At 40.1% G+C, this 19,664-nt stretch overlaps 1 protein-coding gene across 1 annotated transcript in view; it reads right to left on the bottom strand.

Moving 5' to 3' along the window:
- usp43a (ubiquitin specific peptidase 43a) overlaps nucleotides 1-17,075 on the bottom strand; it is a 127,772-nt gene extending 110,697 nt beyond the window's left edge. Inside the window, exons 1-2 of the mRNA XM_082535880.1 lie at nucleotides 15,872-17,075; nucleotides 5,767-5,919 (exon numbers count right to left, since the gene is read on the bottom strand). Of these exons, the coding sequence (XP_082392006.1) occupies nucleotides 5,767-5,919; nucleotides 15,872-16,486 (768 nt within the window). The 5' untranslated portion in view covers nucleotides 16,487-17,075. The remainder of the gene's footprint in view (nucleotides 1-5,766; nucleotides 5,920-15,871) is intronic.
- Between the last annotated feature and the right edge of the window lie 2,589 nt (nucleotides 17,076-19,664).

Here is a 19,664-nt window from a genome sequence, read left to right as displayed (position 1 = left end):
GCAGGAGGCAGATGCGATCTAAGAGTGTCGATGTCCTGATAACTGACACCATTGAAGAAGACACCAGATCAAGGATGCCTCAACCTCCCCCTATCGCCCTACCTGTCAACTAATTCATTCACTGACATTTGCTCTCCACCCCTCTGGAGATCTAGAGCCAAAAACTCATGGAGAGCTATCAAACTCACTATTTCTGTTCCTGTTGATAAAAGGGCTTGCTCGCTTTACCACAACCACTGACCCGATTTCAAACTCTGCTCTGAGGCCGGGAGATTTTACTCTTCCTCACTCCACAGTCAACCCCCTGGGGCAGAAAGGCCGACCACTATCGGCATTTAAAATTGAATAATGCATAGACAGCGCTTTGGCACCAGGGTTGAACTGGCAAACCTTCTATCACACTTCTGTCCATAGGTTGTGACAGATGAGTTTTTAAACGCACTTGCTCTAAATCCCATGCGTGGAAAGGCCGGAGGTAAAACTGCAACGCCGCTCTATGTGTGCACTCAGCAAGTGGGAAGTTTAGACTAGTCCCTGATATGAAGTGTTTGTTAGTTTGTTGGTTTTTCTCACCAGATGTATTGCAACAATCTAGAAAATCGCCATATATTTAGAGCTGCTGAAGGCAGAAGGAACATTGCAATTCACAACTTATGAGGCCACTAATATCATGTAATCTGTCATGGCTTTGAGGCAGTGGTAGCAATGTTCAGTGGCAACCAGCGAGTCAATAAAAATAGCCCACACTTGTAGCTAAAGCCGTTTCTCTAGGCTCTCGGCTGCCAGTGTAAGAGTCAGTGGAGACTATACTAATCTTATCTTTTCACTTCTTGATTTTCTTTTTATATACTCAAGTAGCAACTGTTTGACTGCACATAACCACGTCTTCACTTTGGTCTTCTGGTAGCTGGTAAGGAATGCTGTTGATGTGGAGCCAGTGAAGTGAGAAGGAAACCAAGCAAGTTTAGTGAGGTCCCATTGAAGGGTGGATTAACATTACTGAGCTGCATTCCAGTGTGTTCACAGTAATGTTTACGTAATGCTACTTGAGCAGAGTTGCTGGACTGGTCACACCGCTTATACAGCAGGTGAGCTCCAGAAACAAAGTCTCTGAAGCCATTTGACCCTTCTACACACTACAGCAAGTCCATTATTTGTAAGGTTATCGATATAATGCACTGCATTGTGTGTAAGCTTATACTCCATATCACATTACCATTATATTAAGCAAACAAAAAAACAATAGCTTTTGGAGTAAACTCTAGCTTTATGAAACCAGCTTGGTTTTTACAATACTGTGTCAGAATACTTTAACTTCTTTTATTTAACTTTAAGGGCTGAAACTTGTATTGTACTTTTCTGCTCTAACCTTTTTACCTTGGTTTTGCCACGCTGTATATGTGAGTCTGTTCAAACAGACTGAGAAAGACCAGCTGTCTCTAGCGGGAGGTCTCATAAATCAATAACCCATTCATCTATTCAGTAAACTGCTTATTATGACCAGGCTCTCAGGGGATCTAAAACCTATACTAGAATGTGTAAAATAAGATAGACAGCATAGAGCAAGGACATCACAGCAGCTCCAAAGACACAGGCCTGAAATCAATGAATAAATATCCAGTTATCCCCATACTGTGTGAACATTCAATTAAACAGATTTGCAGTTCATAGAATATGTCACTAACAAACCTCAGGCGATATTTTGACTGGCCTTCAGCTCATAGTTTTGTTAATCTGTGGACATGCAGGCATTCAATATTGTGGAAAACTCTAGAGCCATCTTTGAGTGTTTTATATTTTGATTCCAATCAAACCTTATTCTAATGTTTTTAAAGTGGTATTAAGCAACAATGCATTGAGTCCAGACTGTGATGAAGAACATTTAAACTCATCAGAACTGTGCAAACTCTGTATTTGCCCTGAATACTGTATTTCTGCATGTTTTAACTCACCGGACATATTTTCCATTTCCGCAGCAAAATATAAAGAAATCGATGGTTTTCACAGTTTTTTCCCAAAAACTATCGCAAACCTTGAAAATATGAGCGAAACAGTGTTTCACATCTTGCATCCAGTACATAATACAACATGTTTGTGTTTTCCTGATAATCGGTGTAAGGCCTTCAGCAAAGCAATAGGTGAAAAACAAACTTGAGTATATTCATGTTTTAAGAGGAAATCATTTTTTCCCCCTGAACACTTCAACACATCTCTAGAGGACAGATGATGACAAGAATAAAGATGAGACAGGAAAAATGTGGAACATCACAAGGTTGTCAAAAAAATTCATTAAAGAGGCAGGTACAGCTTGTAGAGGGTGTAGCTCCTGTAATGTAAAGAACTGCTCTCAAGAGGAGGTAAAATAAATATTAAGTATGCGTGCTGTTGTTAAAGTAAGCTTAACCAAACAGGCCTCTGATACATTAAACAACCTGAGGGACAGCAAGTTTGACAAATGGTATATATCCTGTAAAAAAAAAAGGATTGTGCAATACAGGATGGAAATAAACCAGAGTTAAAATGATTAGCTGATTGACCAATCAGTTGAAAGATCAGCTGCAAGATCGTGGACCTTAAAAATCTTAAGTATTTAAACTAAAATAAAATGTGGATGCACAAAAGCGGCCTTAGTTGTGAATGAGCATTTTGATTGATATCAAATGTTTGTTATGTGACTATTCAGTGTGACTGGACCCACACAAGGAAGTGGAACAACACTTACTATGAGGTTATGCACAGGAAGGATTGTTGTGAATTTCACACCATGGATTTTGTTGTTATTTAACTTAGTTTTCTAAACTCAAGTCAATCTGTAAGTAGGAGATAAAAACAGATTAGCCACAGGTTTAAAACAGCTAAGATGGGGAGTGTGTGTAAGAGCCGATTGCTATCTGATTAAAGGCTACTTTGCAGTTGAGTATAATGGAATGAAAGAAGAAAACAAAACCACAGTCTGGGCAGTTGAAGAGTGTCTTCACTGAATATTTTTTATGTTTTTTTAATCCAACTGTCAAACATAGATTTCATCACTAAATAAGCTTATGCTTCTGTTCAATAAGTGAGATATATAATCATTCTTCTGACTGCTTTCCTGGGTTGCCTTTATATCCCTTCCACTTTCCAAAACTCAGTACTGATCATCATTTATGTAGTCTAATCATCTCCTTTCCAGCCTTCTCTGAGCCAATCAGCCTCCATGCTGTGTGCTTTAAAATCCCAGTCCTCTTCTGTCATTCTACCTTTCAGACTCTGATGCAACCCACCTCATACCCATCTCTGCCTCACCCTGGACCCTCAGAGCGCCACCCAAACATCTCTCTTCATCTTCACCAGCACCAGTGTCTAGACTCCAGGAAGTCCTGTTTTAATTCCTGTCACTGCTGGGATTCCAGTCTGCTATGATTCATAGGAGTCTAATCGCCAAATAACTTAACTGAATTTTGTATCTTAATAAATGTTCAGTTCTTCCAAACAATCTCCACTTAATCAAATATTGTAAAACCATACATGCATATAAGGTTTTTGAATTACAACAGTGCTGCATGAATGAAATCAGTTTGTAGAAAAATGAAAGAGTTTTAGGTAACAGGGAAGAAAAACAAGAAAATAAAACTCCTTATACACAGAACCCTTGTCCATAAACTGATGCTAAATGTAAAGTAAAAATAAAATAAATCGAAATTCCTGGCTCGTGTGAAAAAAGCCAGTTATTTTCCTCATCTCTGCCTCACTGCCACAGTGGAGGAAAGCGGCTTTATCATACCATGATTCACTGGCAGCCTAATGAGAGCTACAGTCCTAAGCTGTTTATGTTGCATAAAGGACAGCCGCTATTAGCACTGGTGTCAGAGTGGGGGAGCTGGACATTGGGTGGCAGTGCAGCAACAGTTAAGCTTGTAACAGTATTCATTTACTACCAAGTCCTCAGCTGGCGGCCTGTAGCGGAGGCCGCATGGTTGGCAAACTCCAGATGAACTGAAGAAACAGGATGATACTTAGCATACGTGATTAAACACAAGAGGGATGTCAGAGTGGATGCTGATCACAGCAGGTTTTCACATTTAGTATTCAGTGTCATAAAATACACAAATATTTGTAAAGACATTCATGGACATGATGCATTTTCTAGCCCATTTCCCTTTTATTAACCATGCCAACTAAACCCTAACACCAGTTTTTAGCCTAAAGCAGCCAAAACTCTTTCAAAAATATCCTCATTTTCTTTTAAACAGCCAGAAAATAAAACCACCTAAATTCAAACTGCTTTAACATTTAACATTAAGTTAATTTGTATCCGTCAACAATAATCTTTTAAAAAAAATAGTGGGACTCGAGAAAAAATGTAGCAGTAGAAACTATAGTTGCCATAAAATGTGACATGTCTACCATTTGTTCCCTTTAACCATATCACACCTAGTTCTGGTGTGATAGTTCTAATTCTCCACATGCACGGTAGCAAGGTGAGCATCCCACATCAGAGACAGAGACAAGGACACGGAGAGTGTGGGAATGAATGACTGCCACTTCAGCAGCTTCAGAAAACAGTCACTGCACACAAAGATTCATTTCAGACCAACTGCAGCTGAAAGAACAAAACCGTTCTGACCCTTCACAGATTCAGCTCCACTTGGAGCAGAGAAGATTTAAGGTCTGTGGTGAAGAGACGAATTTCCCCCAGAAATATTTGTTTTCTTACCCATGTTCCTTAAATAAAATGAAAACCATGATTAAGACTGCCACATTAACACAAGACTGCATCCCAAAATACATTTACTGGCATAATTTAACAGTGCTTTGTTTGTTTGTTTGTTTGTTTGGGTTTTTCGTGAAATTCACTTCTGCAATTTAAATTTGATCACACTGTTAAAACAAATTTGATGGATTTTAGTGCAACCTGGAAGTGTCAGGTGTAAGTATATTTGTAGAAAGTTGTCACTTTTGTGTGTGTTTAAAAAGAAATCGAATGAGACCAAGATTCAGCTTTGGACTAAAGCTGATCACAGCTCATAACAGTCATATCAAATTTTTAAAATAAAATTGGAAATGATCAGAGAAATGGGGTGTCTGAGAAATCTTAACAACTTGAGTGAGCAATGAAAATAGATCCAGCGCTGTCCCACTACTCCAAACTTGCAAGAGTCAGCAAAGCATACCTGTGACTGGGGCTATGGTAACCAGCTTAAGCAGAAAGTTGGTGATCGTTGGCTTTAATAAAGCTCCAGCCCAAAGGAAGGTATCTGATCTTGGAGCCAGTTTAATCCTATATTTTTGTGGTTATTGGCTTTAAATGTTCTTTTAATTGAAGAACTTTACAAGTGCTCAGTGGATACAAAAATCTGCTGTTTGTTACTTGAAGCATTGGGAAAAAAATCTGAATAAAACTCAAATACTAAATAAACTCAGAAACAAATACAGGTTTGCATATTAATAATTTATAATACCACGTAACATTGCAGATATGTATTTATTCAATTTATCAAGGCTGTAATGATAAAAACTAAGGAGTTGAATGTGATGAATATAACTGAATATAACTAGTATTGAATTTATACATTTTTTACACAAAGAGATCCAAGGTACTAACAAAATGAAAACAGTGGCCAAGACCCAAGAGGAGATTATGTTATTATTTTACTAAAACTTCTGTTTCTGAAGTATTTACATTTTTTACTCTATTTTTTAACAGTGAAGTAACTGGCCTGAATAACAAACAATGATTTCAAACCAGACAAGGCGGATCAGTAAAAACCGGTGACGCAGACTTACCTTGGCATTGGCTTTGGTCTTGGTGCTGCTGTTGTTGTTGTCAGGGCTGGAATTGGCATCTTCATGAACTCTATCTAAAAGCCAGAGGAGGAACTCGAGGGCATCATGCTGAGAGTTTCCACGAAACTGAGATGCATATTTGGCCACAATGCTCTGTGGGATGGAGAAACATCACAATTAATCTGTCTTTCCAGGTGATTTCTAACAAACTTTGACTTTTGCATTTATAAATTAGTTTTGGTTTGGAACACTCAGGAGGGAGACAGCAAAACAGCAATGCTTTTCCGTCTGTCATGATCAGATAAGTCATACTAAAACATCCGTAAGACATTAAAAAAAGATGTTTTCCTCTGTAGTACAACCCAACCTTTGTCTAGAATATAAAAGCCATTGTTTTTTAGAACTTTATAAACTAAGTAAGCATTGTCAAACTTAATGAGATTTCCTGGAACTAAACAGTACAATACAGGGATGACAGCCTTTTATTCCTTTTATTATCCATGTATTATTGCCAAAAAAAATATCTTCAAAAGCCAGACAAGTCCTTGAACAGCATTGTTTGGGCATATAAAGCCAAAGAACCCTTATCAGAAAGCCAGGATGAAAATAGGGTGGAAAAAGGCTTGGTATGTCTCATGCTCCCGAACGTAATAAACAAAAAACATGGTATAAAAGGCAGAAGAGGGAGTATAATGGCATGGGCATACATGGCTTTTAGTGGTACTGGGTCACAGACAGCAGAATCGGGTCTAATGAATTCAGAAGTGCAGAGGGCTCATCATTCATCTCTCATCTCACACTCTGAAAGCAGCTCAGGAGTTTCTGAAGATAAATACGTGGAATATTCTGCACTGTTTGATCCACATTTCACTCACAGACACAGACATAAGTAAAGGCATCATAAACTACTACGAAGGCCAAAACTATTTTTTAATGCCAGCATCTTACAGACAGAGAAACATAAATTCTTGTAAGCAAAGAACAAACAAAGTTCCACTCATTCAAATGTACTCCTAATATTCCTTCATGTTTGTGGAAAATAAAACTTCTTTAACTTTATCGTCACATCTTTGCTCTGCATATTTGATGCAGTTTTTATCAGGTGACGTAATCATGCATGGTGGTTTGATGAGCGTCATTGTCAAAGCCTGTAATACTTTCTGGTTTCACTTGAGTGATCTTAGGCAACACTGTGACTTCTGCCAATGCCACTTCTTCAGACTTCTAACTTGGAATTCATGGCATGTCAGTGCCACAAATGGATTGCCTTGGCTAGTGTGTCAAGACACCAACACCAAAGGACACATTGTGTGTATAGAGAGATGAAGGTGGCATCTGTTCTCAGTGTCATATAACACCCCAGAATGCAAACTCTAAGCAATTAGATTAGACTCTTGTATTAGACTCAACTCCCAACTGTCTCCCAATTCCAGCAGTATCTTCCCGTGCCAACAGCAGCACCCATCTGATATCCTCGTGTTGGTGCTGTTCCCACATCATCATAATAAATGTTGTTCCAGGTTCAACATTGCAAGTGACCAATCGCTTGTTGTGACGTAATACTTTTGCAAGCCAAGCCATTCATTCATTTATGAAATTCCAATGTTGCAAGGACAATATGTACAATGCTTATTGTTTATTAAAGAGCAGTATCCTGAAATGCAAAGAATTCAAATTGCTGAATCGGCGGACAGAGGCGGTTTCCCGCAAGTTAAGTAGATTTTATTTACAGCATTTTTTTCTGAAGTCGCAAAAGTATCACATCACAACAATGTGACCAACACGAGGATATCAGATCGTGCCACTCCCAACGGGCTCATCTTCTCTAGCAGCTGGTGCAAAGAGGTCCATTTGATGCCAGACAGGTATTTCTCCGTTCCCCTTGACTCTAAGCAGATGGGTTTCTTTCAGACCTTAATTGATGAGTAAATAGATGTAACTTGAGCGGGGAAGAAGAGTGAATCCAAGCTGAAAGTCTTTAGCTTTTTGTAGTAGCATTTAAGTAAGATGAGGCGTTTTAATGGTTAGCTGTTTGCTAAAAGCTGGAGTGCTGGTTAGCTGTAGCGCCACCTTTTTTCATGCTATTCATGAACTTCACACATTTATATGCACTGCATTTCAAAAGGAGACTCACACAAACTGTATCCACAACATCGCAGGTGTTTCTTGGGAAAAAAAAACCAAAAGTCCAGTCTTTGTAATTCAGTTATGAGGAAGGAGTAGTAAATTTATGAGTGGGACAGAAAATGACAGACAAAACTGATTACCACTACACCAGGTGGCTACTTTGCTTTCTCTCAGTCACTCTTTCTCTCTGTGTGACTGACAGCATCCAGGCTCTGCTCTGCACCTCATTAAAAATCACCACATCATACCTGCAGTATCCCAGTATCTAAATATAAACACAGGAGGGAGCCCCCTGCCTCCCCCCCATTCTATCTGACAGAGACAGCCCGCTAATGAGCTTCATCACTATGAGAAAGCACTGACAGGGGATGGAGGGATGTGGGACAGATGGAGAAAAGGATCGGTGGAGTAAGGGAAGGATGCTGGCGAAGTTTCAACAGACCAGTTAGTGTTCTTCTTCTGTCTCTTTATCAAAAGGACAGCACAGTTGTGGAAGGCCCAGAAAGGAAAAGTGAAAAACACAGGCAGCACAGTTTGTCAAAGCTATCAGCAAAATGAGAGAGGAGAAAATGCAAAGGACGAGAGAGGGAAGGAGAGTTTCCAAGGTTACAATAACGAGACTCAGTCTGGGCACTGAAAGCTGGTGGAAATCAAGGGGTTAGGACTTCAGTGCAATGGAAGTGCACTGGCCTCGCCTGCACTGTTGTCTCACGCTCATTTTTCTCTTTGTGTGCACGTGTGAGTCACAAAAGAGGCGAAGTTGTATTCGAAAGCAGCAGTTCTTGTATTTGATTTCTTGTAAAGAGGGAAATGAAAGAAAGGGCATTGTTTAAACTGAGGCAAGGTGGAGGTGAAAAGAAAAGAATAGCAGGTAGGTTGAAAAGTCAAGTTCCTCTGTAAACACCAGCAGTGCTCAGATCTGACCCGTCCACAGCTAAAGAAGTATCGTAAGTGTTTGTAGAGTAAACACATCAGAAGTAGTGCAGGAGAGGAGAGCAGTGGGTGGAAGGGCCTGCTTTAGGGACCTTACTGAAAGAACTATTGATCAGTCTAGAAGAATCTTCTCCATCCACATACGACTGAGCGCCACTCAGTGCAGAGGGCACAGGGAGCAGTTCTCTTTATAGCTTGAAGCATGATTAGTTTCTCTCAATGAGTTTAATCCTCTTTTGTTATTGAAGAGCATGAATTAAATGTGCTGTTGAATCATCAACAGATTTGGATCATCAACAGATTTGAACAGAGAGATATAAACTTTTTTACAGTATGGGAAGTTGAAAGTTTTCAAAAATACATTTGCAAAAGCTGAATTTCCCCTGGATGCTCCAATTATTATTCTGCAGTCCACCAAAAGCCAATACTCTGCTTGAAAGAAAGTCTTGGCTGTTTATATAGCAGAGGAATAAAGCTATAGAGTCTAGGACTGTCGGGGTTTTTCACCCCCCAAAAAACAAAAAAAGAAAACACCAAAGAATTTAAAAGCACTGGAAAAAGATAGCAGAATGACAAAAGACAGCCATAAACCTGTGCAGTCTGCACAGCAGGGGTCATGACCTCCTGCGGTCAGCCGAGACAGGGCTGCACTCCACACTCAGATGTCTGTTTCGGTTTTGTATCTTGCAACCTTTCCTTCACCTCACACCATTACCCCCATCGCACATCCATCCTCCTGCTGTGTAAACGACAGATTAGAGTGCTGGCGGGGAAGGAATTTACTATAAACATACATCAAACAAATGACCCTCCCCTCTCTCTAAAAGAAAAAAAAACCATTTACACCACCTCACCCCATCATGATCCAGCTTGACAAACAGGCTTGATTGGATTCCTTAGTGACGGTCAGAGAGTGATACTGACAAACCATTGCAAGGTGGAACCGTGAGAGGAACTGCACATGCTTTTGTTTTCCTGCATACACCTATCTTCCCCAACAACAGGTGTAGCTGGAACGGGGGGGGAATCTCTCACTACTGACTGGTCCATTTGCTGTTTCATTTTTCAGCTGGTTCGTGTTGTCAGATCACCTTTGCTGTTGGAACAGACCAGAAGCAGGGCAGTTATCACTTATACTGCTCGCTCTCCTTCCCATCATTCTGTTTCATCTATCACACAAACACGCACGCACACATGCACAAGTTCTCTGTCCTCTTTTCTTTGCCCGTTCTTTCTATTATCTTTTTTCTCTTTTCTCTCTATCATATAAGAAACATTCCCTCCACTAATCAGCAACAGCTGGGCTCCAGTCAGCCCAGCTAACCCGTAAACACGAGCAGACAAATGAGTCTCTCTCTTAGCATCTTAGCACCTGTCCCTCCCTGTCTCTTCATTCCAGTTTCAATTTCTCTGTTAGAATATGTTTGTAATCATCCAATAAAGGTTAATGCGAGTCAAAAACGAACAAAGCCTGCATTTCTACAGCTACCCCAGCATGAGATATCAGTGAAGAACAAGAAAGGGGAAGATATGTGATGAAAATAATCATTTCTGAGTGATTTAGTGTCTGTGCAGTTTTTCAAAGTGAAAAACTGCATTTAGACTTCTTAAGTTAACAAATCAGATCAACCCAAATGATTTAAGTTACACACATTGAGGAATAAGTGAAACTTAACTTGCGAACTTTTACTGAAATAACAGTGATCAGGCTGTAAATTGAAGCTGATAGAAAAATAAACCACCGTCACTAAAGCAGGAAACTGCAATTCAAATACCCTTTTGAAAGTGTGCTTTACACGTATCTGTGCTTTCCATGACTCAAGTAAAGCAGGCTCCCTTCTATGATTTGGCTATTGCACTGTCACACCCCAGTACAGTAAGTATTGATGCTTTTCCACGGCTTATGTCATTCGGTTTCAATATATAAATCATGACAGGGATAATAAACCTGGTGGGAAAAGGTGTCATACTGACACAGACTCCTCCTTGCATTTCTTTATTGTCTGTTGCCACAGCGGTGCAGGTACAATATAATACAATACGACTCACTGAGTCGTGGGAATGCATGCTGCTTTCTAACAGCATATGGTGGCTTTGTTGTCGTACTTTTAAAAAGTCTAACTCCACTGTTGTGTGAGATGAAGTGTTTGAAGCTTCTTTTTTTAAATTTCCCTTCAACAGCTAAGACAGGTACTAAAGAGCGTATCTGTAGCCAGGTGTAAAATATAAAGATTATTACAGCACAATAAAGTATTTTATAATCATCCTGTTTATCCCACTTGAATCTAAAAGTAAAGCCCATCTGTTTTGCTGGGGAAAAAAAACAATGCTGCTCATCAAACTGGGATGATGCGCCATCGTGGCATTTCTGTGCTGCTCAGCGCAGGGAGTCCAGGTGGTGTACGTCCCCCCCGCTGTGTGCACAATGTATAGCTCTTCAGCACTGAAAGCGAGAATCAGACTGGTCCCCGAAGCAGAAATAAGACAAGGCAAACAAACCATCAGTCTTGCTGGTGTGCTTTACTGTCACAGACCTGTTCTCCCCAAAACAAACAAAACCACTTAAAACACCAGGCTCAATCTTTCAGACTAAGCTCCCCCGGCCCCACAGAGCTGGATCCTGTCAAGTGTTTAAAAAAAAAAAAAGATAATGATCCTTTCAGCAACTGTTAAAAGTAGTTATAGCACTGTTAATTGTTCAGGTTGGGAGTATAAAGCTGAAAAAAGAGAGAGCTTGCTCTGTCATCAAGTTAAACTGATGTAGACAACTTTTGGCCCAACCAATAAAATGAGATCTGATGATCAAATGTGCTGTGAAGCAGTAATGGCAACGCTGGCAATGCTAACCATTAGCTAAAGCTCTTCCATTAGGCTGATTAGTGTAATTTATAAGCAAGCGTGCGTTTGGGGGCACATTGGATAATTTACATGTGGTTATTATGAGAATATTATGAGCAGGTGGGCTACATTAAATAAGCTCTGAAGGAATTCTGTGAACATATAACGAGCATATCGAACAACAGTGGTGTTGAAGTTTAATGGCCAAGGCTCACCAATGGGGAAGCAGAAATTTCAAAGCACGTCTGTATTCAGATTTTTGAAAAGTAGCCCCGATTTCACTTGATATGCTATCACTTCTTTGGATTGCATGCTTGGATGAGGCCCATTTGCTACATATAGAATGTAAATTGACCTAGAATGTCAACTGAAACCTTTGTATGAGGTGTTGCCAGTCTGGTAGCTATACCTGCCCTCCATCAGCTTATCAGACACTTCCACACATTCTGAGAGACTTGATCTGAATCTGCCTCTGATTCAGATCAAGCACTTTATGTGCTGAGATTTTGTGATAATTCTCAGCGTGTGGTGGATGATAGCAGCCACTTTAAGTTTAAGTCATTATCGAAAAACGTCTTGTGTCACAGCTTTGCATAATTCTTCAAGGTGATAGACCTGACATGTAATCACTGACTTAACTATTTTTCTAAAAGCCTGACGTTATTCTGGTGTATTCTGAGCTGAGTCTCTGTGACTTCTAATTTCCGCTCATTCATTAAAGCCGATCTCAAACAAAGTAGAGTAATAAAAAGCATTGCGATAGCCTTTATCTCGGATATAAATTTCCTTTTTTAACCCACTTCATTACAAGCCAGTGACTCTATTTAAATGCGAGCAAATTTGTCAATAACCGGCACATGTCAAGGCTGTCTGTTCCTTTCTCTAATTACAGACGAAGGGGTCTTGTGAGGATCACAAGGATGTTACTTTAGTTTGGCTGCAGTGTCTCTACCTCCCTCATTCGCTCACCCTCTGAGTGCACACCGCTGGAGGCATCGCAGCAGGGGGGATCCTCTTTTCCAGGCCAAATGCACTCGCTACAGTAAACATCCTCTCTCCTGCTTCACTCCGGGATAGGCGGACCCGTACAAATCATTGTGTCAAGGCAATGGCCCAAGGAAAGGAAATGTGTGTGAAAGATTTGTTTTCCTTTTTTTTTTATTACAGGCAACCATGAGAGTAATTACAGAAAAACACTTTCAAAGCACATTCTGACATTAACAGTTAATATTCATATGAGGATTTAATCATCATGCTGTGCACACTGTAGCATCCTTCTATTTTCTTCCCGCTTACCCAACCTGGGGTCTATTCCACTCGTCTTACATCCTAGACAGCTAACCAGTCCAACACAACCCACAACACAACCGTATATGGAAAAGAAATAGAAAAAACTTATAAAAGACTTGCATCAGATGTGGCCTACTTCATATAGTGAATCATATAAGGCTTATATGATTTACTCATGAATTTTTCAAGGGATCTTATATCTGTTTTCACTCTTGTATGCTTTTCATACAAGTTTCACACAAGACAGATACAAACTTCATAAGATTTTTATATATCTTTTCCATGTGGGAAGGCTAACACACAGAGCACACAACCATGTGTTTTCTCATCTACACCTACAATCTACAACAATTAACCTAACAAGTCTTTAGACTGTGTGGAAGCCGTAGTATCAGAGGGAGCACGTAAACTCCATAAAGAGTCAGTTCAATAGAGATCAATATATTAAGTGTTTACTGTACGAATTTCTTTATGCAAGGCCTGTTATCTAGATCCAAATGATCTTTATGATGTTGCGCATACTATCTTCACATATCAGACTTTTGACTGTTTTAAAAGACTCAGGCTACATTAGTTTCCCAAAGCAGGAGTTGATCTCCCGTGCAGACGCTCTTCAGTAATAATATCATAACCAGCTACCCTTTATATTTCTTGGACTGAAACACCATCAAGTTTTTCTTCTACTTGAATCACGACCTTTTCTCAAAGCTTCAGCATGCTCACACCCAAGTTAGCTAGTAGAACATTGCTTATAAAGCAGATTTAATTCAAGGTGGAAGTGCAATGAGCAGCATTAGATGTGAGCAACCACAGAGACTGCAGGCAGAAATTAGCATAAAGCTAAAATATGAAACACAATCGTTAAGCAATGTGATTAAAACACCACAAAAATAATGCACATGATTAAAACAATGATAAAATATATAGATATAAAAGATATAAAACAATTCATTAAAACAAGAGCAGCATTAAACCAATTAGAAATGAATAATACATGTGACTTAAATTACTGCTAATAATAATAATAATAATAATAATAATAATAATAATAATAATAATAAAGGATTAAATAAAATAATTAGGAATAGTAATAGCAATGTGTGCCTGTGTGATCACATATGTGTGTGCGTCTGTATGTGTCTGTGTATTACATACCTAATCACTCATAGTTTCCCTGTGCTACTGATATTTCAGAGCAGTTTTTTGTTTTTGTTTTTTTTTCTAAGTAATCCTGCTGATTGGCTACCATCCAACCACTCCTGAGAGAAGTCTAAGCCTCTACAGCTCCCAGTTACAACTGCAATGAGTAACAGGAGCAAGAAGCCTCTTGTGTGTAAGTGTTTGATCACTTGTTGTTTTGAAAAACCTTAAATTGAAGAGGTAAAGCTTCCGTTATGAAGCAGCCCCTCTGCACTGAACACTTTGTGTTTGTGAGTCAAGACCGCGTGTCTTCTCTCACAACTCTGGGAATGCAGACAAACCACCTGAAGTGTAGGAACAGGTAAGCCAAATCAAATCAAATCAAATCAAATCACTTTTTATTGTCACATCACATGTGCAGGCACACTGGCACAGCACATGCGAGTGAAATTCTTGTGTGCGAGCCCCACAAGCAACAGAGATGTGCAAACACAACAACACAAACGAGCAAAATACAAGAATGGCCAACCTGAAACTAATAAATATATGTACAATATATAATAGTGTATGCATTTCTGGATGTGTATACTAAATATTTTCCTACGTGTGTGTGTGTGTGTGTGTGTATATACACATTTTTACAAATTAAATAGTAAAAAAATAAAATAAAATAATAATAATAATAATAATAATAAAATATATAAAATATACAGAGCCAAGCAGAGATAACACAGCCTACGTGTAATCAGTAACCACATGGTTACCGAACTGCAACTACTTCAACAAACAATATCATAAAATGTCGAAACCATGAGGTCTTGAGGTTGTTTTATTATTACTGCCTGGGACAGAAAGGTTTACCACTGACCTCTGACCATATTCAAGCTCACACCTTTAAATTTTTATCCAAATATTTACCCTCCTTTCTTAATTGTGCTCATGATTTTTTTTTCATGTCTTTAGCTTATATTAATAAATGGACTGGACTGTAGTCAACATAATTTACAAAGAGTTTGTTGTGTAATGACTCTGTGTTCTTTATTATAATCAATCGAGACATTTTTTGGCAACTTCTAAAAAGTTTTAAGAAGTATTTTTAAACTTTTTGACAGGCGATCGCTTTTTGGGAGGCAACTTTGGTATGACATGCAGCTTGTGGCACTAAATGTGAAGAAAGTAAGAGATGAATGTGAATAAAAAGTTTAGCCTATAAATATGATCTCTTTCTTCATGGCCGAGGTGACCTACCAGGGGAGCCTGTGGCACAAACTTCACGAGAGTGAGTAATCATGGCCCCTGCTGATCCTCTTCTAGCTTTCAGTGTGTTATATCTCTGTACCTTGTCTCCCTCAGCTGAGTGCAGCACGATCAATCGGCACTGATTCGGCCCACAAACACTGTCAGTGCAATAGGAGAAAACTATGTGGCTTCTAGTTAAGTGTATTAATATGATTTAAAACGCCCTAAGGTCCTGTAATTGTGGTTTCATTGTGCTTGAGTTTGAGCACTCTCGCTGCCAGTGAGCAGTTAATCAAATAGCAGCAACAACACTGGCACAGTTAGCAGCAGACTTTTGGGTTTCGGGGCCACTTGCAATTAGTTTAACCAGTCAAGATGAATAACATGCCCACCGGGTGGAGAGTATTTGTTTCTAGTTGACACCGGAGTACCTGTTTGAGAACAACTCTCTTTATAGAAAACAGAAAAATCACGCCAGGTCTCCTCAATGGGGGAAGCCTAAGCTTGTTCAGTTCAGGTGAATCGTCTCCATCCTTACCTTGAACTCCACAGACAGCTGCGGCGTGTACTCCAGTGTCCAAAGCGCTCGAACCAGCGACGCCAGCTGCTCTGTCACCTCTCCCCTGGCGGTCTGCGACTCCGCTCCTCTCACCTCCCCGTTAACCCTCTGGAGGCAAATATCCGACTTATACTGCTCCAACCCGAGGTATTCGGCGAGCAGGTCCGTGTTGCTGAGGCACTGAACCACGGCGTTCATGAAACAGGTGTTGCCGTGGTTCTTCAGTCCCAGCACTCCCGGGGTCTTGTCGCCGTAGCACCACGACAGCCTGTCTTTCACCGAGCCGTGAATGGACGAAACCGTGGAGCTCTTCTTTACGGTTCCTTCCCTGGAGATCTGCGAACAGTTATCTTTAAAACCACCCGACGCGCTTTGCCTGAAACCGCCGTCGTCGTCTTCTGCGTCCTGCTGTTCCGCGTCGCCAAAGTGCGCTAAAGTGCCCAAAGTTTTAAGGATCCTTCCCATGAAATTCCCAAAAGATCGAAGCGATTTCCGTCTAGTAAACCTACCAGATTTGTATTTCTTCTCCTTTGGCTTCGTCGTTTTGGGTTTCATGGGTTGTCTTCTTACCTTGCTTTCCTTACGGGTATCCATGGCTCTATCACTTAAACGGACCGAGAGAAAATGAAACAGACTATCAACGCGCACCTGTCTGCCAGGCTGTCTACCCCTCCTCCTCCCCCGTCTCACTTCTCTCCACAAACCTCACTGCCGCGAAGCCAATAAGGCACATTATTGCTGATATTATCCCATCGACATCTCGGTGCGCGCGTTTTGTCGGGTGACGATCTATCTCTGCAGGAGCTACAGAGACGAGCGGCTCTCCTTCTTCCACATCGCAGGTTCATTTATACTTCCTCGTCGATGGCTCTCAGCGCTGGATCGTGCGCCTGGCGGTCTTTGACTCTCTCTCTCACCACCCCTGTTCTTCCCTCTTCTCCTGTCTGTAGGGCCTCATTGAATTGCCAAGGATCCTGTTTAACTGCCCGCCTCACAGGCAAGAATTTAATTAACCTGAATTAGACTGTAGGCTATCAATACAAATATGTATGTGGTTAAGTCATTCGCAACGGGTGGATGACAGGCAATTCAACTAGGCATATCTACTTTATTTCACTCTGAACAAGGAAGTTGTCGTCTTTAATAGGTGACAGGTACAGCAGTGTGAATCTGCCCCCTGTAGGACCAGTTCTAACATCACCTGCCAAAACATCTGCTGAGGGTGTCAGAGAAAGCAGCACCATCCACAATACCAAACTAAATTATAGACTACTTATAAACTGCTCAAAGAACAACTAAAAAATAAGTTTCCAGTATAATGGTAAATGGACTAGTTCTTATTGAGCATTTTCCAGTCTGCTTGAGCATTCAAAGTGCTTTAAACAACCCATTCATCCAAGCACTTCTCACACACATACATTCAGAAATTGCTATTTCTGCTGAAGAGCCTGTCCACATAGGTAGACCTGGTACACCTGTGCTATTTGCTCTGACAGACACCTGTTTGTGAAAGCCAATAGCATGTCTAATCAACCAATTATGATACCAACCCAGTGGATTTAGGAATGCAGACATGGTCAAAATGACCAGTGATGGTTCGAACTGAGCATCAGAATGGGAAAGAAGGGTGATTTAAATGTAGCATGGTTATTGTTGCCAGACAGGCTGGTAAAACTATTTCAGGAACGTGTGATCTATTGGGACCTTCCTGCACAGCGATCCAGAGAATATTAGAATAGAATGGGCTGGTGTAGCAGAAGACCACACCCTGTGCCACTCCTATTAGCCAAGAAACAGGCAGAAAACCAATGCTACAGTTCACACAGGTTCACCAAATTTGGACAATAGAAGGCAGCTGGGTGATATGTCATGTTCATCCCATCCACCCATTTTCTCCTGCTTATCACATGGACTATTTCATAAAAACTAAGTTTACCTGAATCTGGTTTCTTGAACATGACAATGATTTTACAGGGTTTCAATCTAATAGAGCAGCTTTGGGAGTGGAACAGAAGACTCACAACTGATTTGCAGCTAACAAATCTACAGCAATTGTGTGATCCTATCATGTCAATATGGACCAAAACCTCTGAGGAATGTTTCCAACAAGTTAAGCATGAGTTAAGTTATGGCGGTTCTGAAGGCAAAGGGGATCCAAAAGGGGCGATACTACTATTGTATTAGTAGTGGCCAGTGAGGGTATAAAAACCAAGGTTATCAAAGTATAGATACTGACATCTACCCTACATATTGCCATGCATACATGGTCAACATTTTCTTCATCCTGCTAATCAAATACCTAAGACATCGTCACTTGCAGACAGGTGTAGCCAAGTCTGGCAACTTTCTGCATGCACATTAATGCTGCTGCTCATACATCATGAAAGCTCGACAAAGTTAGTAAAATGTATGTTAAAATTGTTTTTGCCAGATACATTACATGCAGTTCTGCTTTTCAATGGGAATCCAGCATCTTGTTTGCAATATTCAGATTCTCATCTGAAGCTTAATTTCACAGCTCACCAGTACTAAAGATTGAATTTGGTGGACCAGATGTTCTGATTTATTAAAAGAAAAAGTCAGGTCTTCAACCAATATTCCCGTAATTTTCCCGATGCTCTTGAGCATTGTTAGAAAAATGAACACGTTACATGTTACAAATTCCGAGGCAAACCGTGTCATTCTGTGTCTGTGTTATGAAGATGACCCGTGTTTTACAGCAATCCTCTGTTCATTATCATTGTGCTAAACGACAGTGCAAGGAATTATGCCCAAGCTTAATGAGCAGGGATTTTATTTTATTTTTTTATTATTTTTGCTGACCTGCCACAGACTGGTAACCTGTCCTGGTTTACACCACCTCTTGTCTCATGACAGTTGGGATAAGCCCCAATCCTCCTGAATTCGATAAGAGGTAGAAATTGGACAGATGGATGGATGGTTTATATAACAATGTTTTTGTTTTTTTTGCAGGAAGTAGTAGTGAATTAGAATTGTACATTGCACCACTCTTTTACCATAACCTCTCAGAGAATAAATCTTATTACATTAGGGGACAGCAGTCCCTAATCTTTTCACTTTTATATACAGAATGTATTCAGACTACTTCAACCTTGCATTTTATATTGTAAATGTAATTTTTAAATTAATCTACAAGAAATAAAAAATAGCACCAGAAATTTTGCTATATAAGCAACAATAACTATTTTCACTATGAAAGTACTGTTTTCCCCATTTCATGGCACACCGTTACACCTTCAAGTCAATCAACTTTTTTCTGGCAAGCTCCATCAGATTGGGTGGTGAACACCTTTGATGTGTCATCTTTACATCTTAGATTTAAACAGTGGTTTATGGTTTAGCTGCAGTTGATCCACTTTAGCATTTTCTTTTCTCAATGCTTCAGTTCACTATGGTGCTGAAAAGTTCTGTCACCCATTCTCAGGTCAAAGCTGGTTTTCTTTAAGACCAGACCAGTCTCCCTGAGGGACACCCCAGTACCATGATGCTGCCATCCCCATGCTTCACTCTAGTGATGGTAATAACCAGCCGACTGGCTTCTGGATAATACCTCTACCATGAAGGCCAGTCACCTACCAGAAGGTCATTCTTGGTCACATTCTTGACCAAGGCACTTTTTGTTCAATAACTCAGTTTGGTAAACTCTAGCACTCAGATGTTTTGTGTATTTTACTTTTTGTATTTCACAGACATTGAAGCCATATTTAGAAACTGATTCATCCTCTTGCCCTATTCGCAATGACATTGTGAA

Source organism: Aulonocara stuartgranti, assembly GCF_965226115.1.
Source record: "Aulonocara stuartgranti genome assembly, chromosome: 6".
Lineage (NCBI taxonomy): Eukaryota > Metazoa > Chordata > Actinopteri > Cichliformes > Cichlidae > Aulonocara > Aulonocara stuartgranti.
This window is presented reverse-complemented; position numbering and strand designations above follow the sequence as displayed.